The following is a 6,037-nucleotide window of genomic DNA, read 5'->3' as shown; positions in this document are numbered from 1 at the left end:
TCGAGGGAAAGGTGGAAGTTCAGGGTGCTTCCTCATCGCATCCTTCCTTCATCACATTCTGCAATTTCTTCATTCCTTGGGATCTTGATTTCACTCTCAGCCTGATTTGCCGGTGCCATCATGTTTGCTTCACCTCCAATTTCCTCCATTACACCCAATAACATCTTTGCAAACCAGATCAAAAACACTCCAAAACCTCCAGTTTAATTGCCATAACAAGTTAGGAATAATTTGAAGAAATATTTATAATAATATAGTTCATAAATCTTTTCAGAATAATCAAATATTTTTTTAATACAGTAATACTCTCTAATTTCATAATAAATGTTATATTTTAAATATCATACAATATACGGTTTTTATTACCTTAATTGAATAATTAATACATAAATCACCTATTATTTATTATAAATTTCAAATTTGCTACCCAAATACACTTTTAATAAACCACCCATGTTTAACAAACTAGAATGGAGAAATCAGAACAAACCCAGAGTGAACACAATCCAAACACTGGTTTAACAAACTCTAACTTAACAAACCTATTTTCTATACCATCTAAATACAAACTTAACAAACTAAGGCTTAACCAACCTCCCATGCCTGGAACCAAAGGACCCTCAATATGAATATCGGTTGCGTCGTTGTAGCTAAAAACGCAACGACGAGAAAATCAGGATTTTAGATTACCACAGACCTCTCCCTCATGTGCACTTCTTAGATAGCAGTCAGCAGTAGGGGCTGCTTCAAGCAGTTTGATGAAGTTGAGGTAGAGAAGTATTTCAGTCATGAAATGAGGATCCTCAAAATTGAGATAAGGGGCATTAACCTACTGATCAAACCAAACCAAGCATATAGAAACTCAGAGGAACATCCAATGAAAACAATAGAAAATTCTATTTAATAGGATAAAAGAGTGGAATAATTACGGATGTATTGGAATGTTTATAGGCTTCTTATCTTCGACTAAGCTACATAGGCTTCCTTATCTAATGCTCCACACGACAGGATCCTTCATGAAACTCCCGTCACCAATATAGGCTCTTCTTATCTCCAATGAAGCAACTGAACCTGAACCCCTCCATACATGACGTATTGTCAAGAAACTCACTTACACGGGCATGTGCTGATTCAAAAAGGGTGGTCGTTGAGCTCAGCGGAACCGGATACCTAATGAAACCCACGCAATAAAAGCTTCTCCATGAGCCAAGGGGCCGGATCCCTCCATACAAGCATATATGTTGGAAAACACTGAATATAGGGTTGATAATCAAACTATATCCCCCACAATATGTTTTCATCCCAATACTTTTCACGAGATCAAACTTCTCCACCAACATTTGTTCTGCTAATTGACTGCAAAGTAACCATCATATTTTTTTTTTTTTTAAAAACAAAAAAAGAAAAGATTAGTTGAAAAACGTCAAACACTGTTTTCCCCAGCCAGTAGTCTTTTCTGTATTTTTTTTCTGCTACTGCAGCCACTAAATAAAATCGCATAAGAAAAACTCGTAGTATAAATGCAATGAAAGCAGAACTTTAGTCACAGAGTAAATGTACTAAAAGAGCAGCTACAGTAACAATCTTAACTAGTTCATACTTCACACCATGAAAATGGTACTTCGCAAACGCAGCTTCTCCTCTGAGAAAATAAAGATGCCAAACCAGATATTGAACTCCAATGGACATCTAAGAGGAAGTTCGAAACTTAACGTCGGCTACGCTTCTCATATGGTGCCCAAGAACTACCATAGCTATTACCATATGCACCACCTGCATATCTCATTTCAGGACTTCTGTTCAAGATCCCATAACCCTCAGCACCTAAAAAGGTATAACAGAAGCTTAAAACCAACTAGCTACCGTTGTTGCAGGAAACCAGACGTCCACATATTGATAATAATTTTGTTAAAAGAAAAAAGGAAAGGAAAATTAGAAGAAAGACAGAATTAACCTAATCCCCGTGCTCTCTCTATGTTGAGCTTCTCTGCTCGCAGTTTCTCTATTTCACGAGCCATTGAAACAAGGTTCTTCTCCATCACCTGCTTTTGTTCAATTTGTTCTTCATTGGCTTTCTTTTCATATTCATAAGCCCTCCTAAAAACATTGTGCACGATCAATTCAATGGTGGAAAAGACTAATTAATGTGGTCTTGAAGTTTATCTGCACTTGCCCTAGCATACAGTACCAAATCCTAACTAGAAATAGACCAAAACATAGACTAGGATCCAACACCAATCAATTAAAAATTCCATTTCAAACCTGGCCTCAATAAGCTCCTTGTGCAATCCATCCATATCTGCTCTCATAGCATTTAGCTGCTGATTTTCAGCTTGTAATCGAGTAACATCCTTTGTGAGGCTTTGGACTTGAGAAGACAAATCCTGCCTCAAAGTATTCAATTTCTGAATCTCAGATCTTAACTGCATAACCTCAGACTTTAAAGGCTCCGAAGCACGAAGCTCAGCTTCTAGCTTCAAGCCTCTTTCAAGCAACTCCCTGGATTGTGCTTCTTTATCATTCAAAATTTTGGGTATAGCCTGGTTCAATCTGTGAATTTCTTCTTTTGCAGCTGATAATTCCCTTTGAAGTATTGTATTATCATCAATAACCATGCGGTTATCAGAAATAATTCTCTGCATTTCTCGATGTTGCAAGTCAAGTTCCTCCTCTAAAGCTGCAGGATGAATGGGCAGGGGTGCTGGTACTCGGTCTATGTAAGGTCTATGGACATCACGGGATACTCGGTAACCATCAATGTGGCGGGATGAGCGATTTCTCCCTGCCATACTCAAAATCCTGCAGAAATGATGTAATAATTACCCAATGGTGGAAGCACATTTTTCATTTAAACCAAGCTGAACTCAAATGTCAAGTAATGAAGTAGTCTTTAAGCCCAGAATAGAGCACCTAATGTTTTGAAAGCTTCTGGAAGTTCTAAGCTACACTGGCACTTCCGAAAATCCAGCACCCCAAATTAAGTCCATCACTTGGCTTAAGAAGCTTCAAAATCACACCATAACCACACGGGGAATTTCAATAATTATTAAATTAACATTGAATATGTCAAACCTAATCCACACTCCATTGAACCTTGCTGTCTAACTCTAAAAACGCCCTCCACTCTAGAAAACAAAGACTTCTGCTAGATCACAAATATCTCTAACATGAGCACCAAGGTCTCACTCCTATCGAAGCTATTCATGGAAAACAAATGACAACCTAATCTCATAATCCAAAGCCTTATGGCCCACAGCCAGATGAGTATCAACCTTGGTATTCATTAAATGACTAAAGAAATGATGGTAAATTATCAATGCCCATCCTTCTTTCACCTCATGAAGAGAACTACTCGACAGCCTATTTTGGTAGATCAATATCAATGGAAACTAATGGTCAACCTAAACAGAAGAATTTTCCACTTGTTGACATCTCAAGATGTAGACCTAACATTAGTCAAACTGCAGGAAGGGAAGATTTGGGCTTTTGCTATACAAACAGAAAATTTCGAAGAACAGTCAAGCAACCATTCAAGAGGCCTTCAAAAGAACAGTTAAAGAAGCATAATGCAGTCAATTACAACAAATTTCGAAAAAGTAAATAAGGGACGTTCCTCTTTGTTTATTCAGAAACTACAAATAATCCACAAAGGTACTTCAAATTCACTTCACAGGCCACCAAACATACCTTCAGCAAATACCAATACGGTTTCTTGCAAACCAACTTTGAAAAAAGATCATTCAAGAAATCAAAATACTGATTGGGTGCATATTATTTGAGGAACTCCACATTTCTTCCAAGAACAATCTGCATGACGAATCTAATCATTCAATTCTTCAGATGTCGGATGTATTAGCCCCCAACCTTAGTTTTTCCGCACACCACAGAAACAGGCCCACAGGCCTCATTTCCAAGATCTCTCTGTCTTCTAAAATCATTACTTATTCCCTCACTACCTCAATCATCGTATTTCCGAGGCTTCTTTTTCCCCTACAGCTGCAATTCATTGTCAACAGTGCCACCGCTCTCATGGATGAAAAAATCCATTGTATTCCTAGTAAATTGCTTGATCTTTGAAAAGCGTCATTCAGCAGAAAGGTATCATCCGTTCATGATCGAAAGAAACCAAATATCTCAATCCACCGAATAGCAAGATGTTTATATTGAACTTACATAACTTGGATATCCTTCATATTCAACCATGGAAATGCTCTATTCAGAATTGCAAATTTCCCGGAAAAACTTGCATACAATGTATAAGAGGAGGGATTTACTATCTTACCTAAACGACACTCACCCGGAGAAGAACCTTCGCCTAACCAATCGAAAATAAAACATAAAAAGATTGAAAATATATGCATACATATATACTAACAAAACTAGAAGTAAATAAATATATATTAATTTATAACAATATTTAGCCCCTATTCCTTCGATTAGTCGCCTGAAAGGAAACAAATCAAAGACGAAAATTTCCGATGTCCGATGTACGAAGAGATCCTATAGCTAAGAAAAACAATCATTGTTCAAGAAAACAGAGTCAAATCCTCCGTCGGGACAGCCTCTTAGGCGACGAATTTCCGATCCATCGGCGATTAAGATTAAGTAGGAAGAAAACAAACTTACACGGAGCAAAATGAGATCTGCAGCGTGAACCAAAATCGTCTTATCTCGGACGAGGGAAGAATTGGGTTCAGCAGTTGGGAGGATTGGAACCCTAGGACAGGTTGATCATCAACGTCTTGTTTCACAGCTTCTTTTGCCCGACGATATCCTCTGCCTATGCTGCTTATTGGATTTCCTCTTAGGCCCTTTTTTTTTTTTTTTTTTTTTTTTTCACGGGATATTTTTCTTGAATTTCCTCTTTGATAAATCTATTTTCTTTTTAAAAACATTCAGTTTATCGTTTATACTTTTTTTTTTTTTTTTTTTTTTTACAGATTTACCCCTTACGTACGGCAGAAACGTTATATTTTATTAGTAAAATAATGTTAAATTATAAAGACGCCTCCAACTCCACTATTTGTTTTAAAATATATTTCAAATCTAATATTTGACCACAATTTTATCATAAATTAGGAATTAAAATGTCAAAATGAATATGACAGTAACTCGAATCAATTTAAAAAGGACTGAAACACTCGTAAATAGATTTATTTTATTTTATTTTATGAATAGTTTTAAAACGTTCCTTAAAGATAATGCTGTTTTTTAAATAAGGTGTATTTTATAATTTAGCCAAAAACAAAATGATTTACTAATAAAATGTTGTTTTAATAGTTTAATCATTTTTTTAATATTCATCACATCATTATATAATAATTAGTCAATTTTACTAATATTTGCAATTTTTCTTTTTTTAGTTCAAGAGAAAATTTTCTAAAATAAAATGTTTTAATCCGGTTTCAAATTCAAAAAATTAACATCAAATGTAGGACACAACCCATCCACCCAAATATATTACTATTTTTGTTATTTTGTCTTAAATCATTTTATTAACGGTCGTGTTTTTTTTGTTAGTTTAAAATTATATGTGTAAAGGACACGCTAATTTAGGATTTTATTACATAATTTAGGAAATTAATAAACATAATAATTAATTATTTATCTAAATTAAAAATATATATCTAATCTCAAACAATTATGATGGAATGATTGAATCGTTGGAATGTCCTACAGAAATCTAGTTAGATATCATTTCACGTAAGAGAATTGGAGCTAGGCCTAGACTTTACTATGCATAGATGAGAGTTGTGATTAGTATCATCAAGGTCACTTCCTTATTTATGCATATGAGATGCTTTGTGAGGACTATTAGGAGAAGCTAGCGAACTTTAGTAGTGAATTTACCTTGCATGTATACCATGGATTTAACCTAGATTAATCCAAATAGGATAATACCTTAAGGTTAGAATTTGATGTATTCTAGTATCGTGTGTGTGGAAACGAACAATGGTCCCCCAATCGGGCTTTTACTTCGTAAACCCACCGCAAGATAGGTGAGAGGCTACATAGGTACCTGGTAGTTGGTAGTTGG

The 6,037-nt window shown here is 35.5% G+C and overlaps 1 protein-coding gene across 6 annotated transcripts; it reads right to left on the bottom strand.

Annotated features, from left to right (window-relative positions):
- Positions 1 to 376: 376 nt before the first annotated feature.
- Positions 377 to 4,842, bottom strand: LOC111799684 (protein FLX-like 3). 6 transcript variants are annotated; one of them, XR_015411570.1, is made up of 7 exons: positions 4,627 to 4,842; positions 2,911 to 4,315; positions 2,263 to 2,799; positions 1,955 to 2,097; positions 1,591 to 1,824; positions 930 to 1,356; positions 377 to 832 (listed from the first exon to the last, which is right to left on the bottom strand). XR_015411570.1 is itself a non-coding variant. In XM_087117031.1 (4 exons), the coding sequence occupies exons 2-4, from the start codon at positions 2,787 to 2,789 to the stop codon at positions 1,709 to 1,711; spliced, it is 786 nt and encodes a 261-aa protein (XP_086973157.1). In that variant the 5' UTR covers positions 2,790 to 2,799; positions 4,627 to 4,841; the 3' UTR covers positions 1,500 to 1,708. The 6 variants fall into 6 exon arrangements, 1 of the variants encoding a protein (XP_086973157.1); XR_015411571.1 differs by having other exon boundaries at positions 3,688 to 4,315; XR_015411567.1 differs by lacking the exon at positions 2,911 to 4,315 and having other exon boundaries at positions 4,627 to 4,841.
- Positions 4,843 to 6,037: the final 1,195 nt, after the last annotated feature.

Source organism: Cucurbita pepo, chromosome 1 (genome assembly GCF_057944985.1).
Source record: "Cucurbita pepo subsp. pepo isolate OVF chromosome 1, ASM5794498v1, whole genome shotgun sequence".
Taxonomy (NCBI): domain Eukaryota; kingdom Viridiplantae; phylum Streptophyta; class Magnoliopsida; order Cucurbitales; family Cucurbitaceae; genus Cucurbita; species Cucurbita pepo.
Note: the sequence above shows the minus strand (reverse complement) of the source record. Positions and strands in the feature narration are given on the sequence as shown.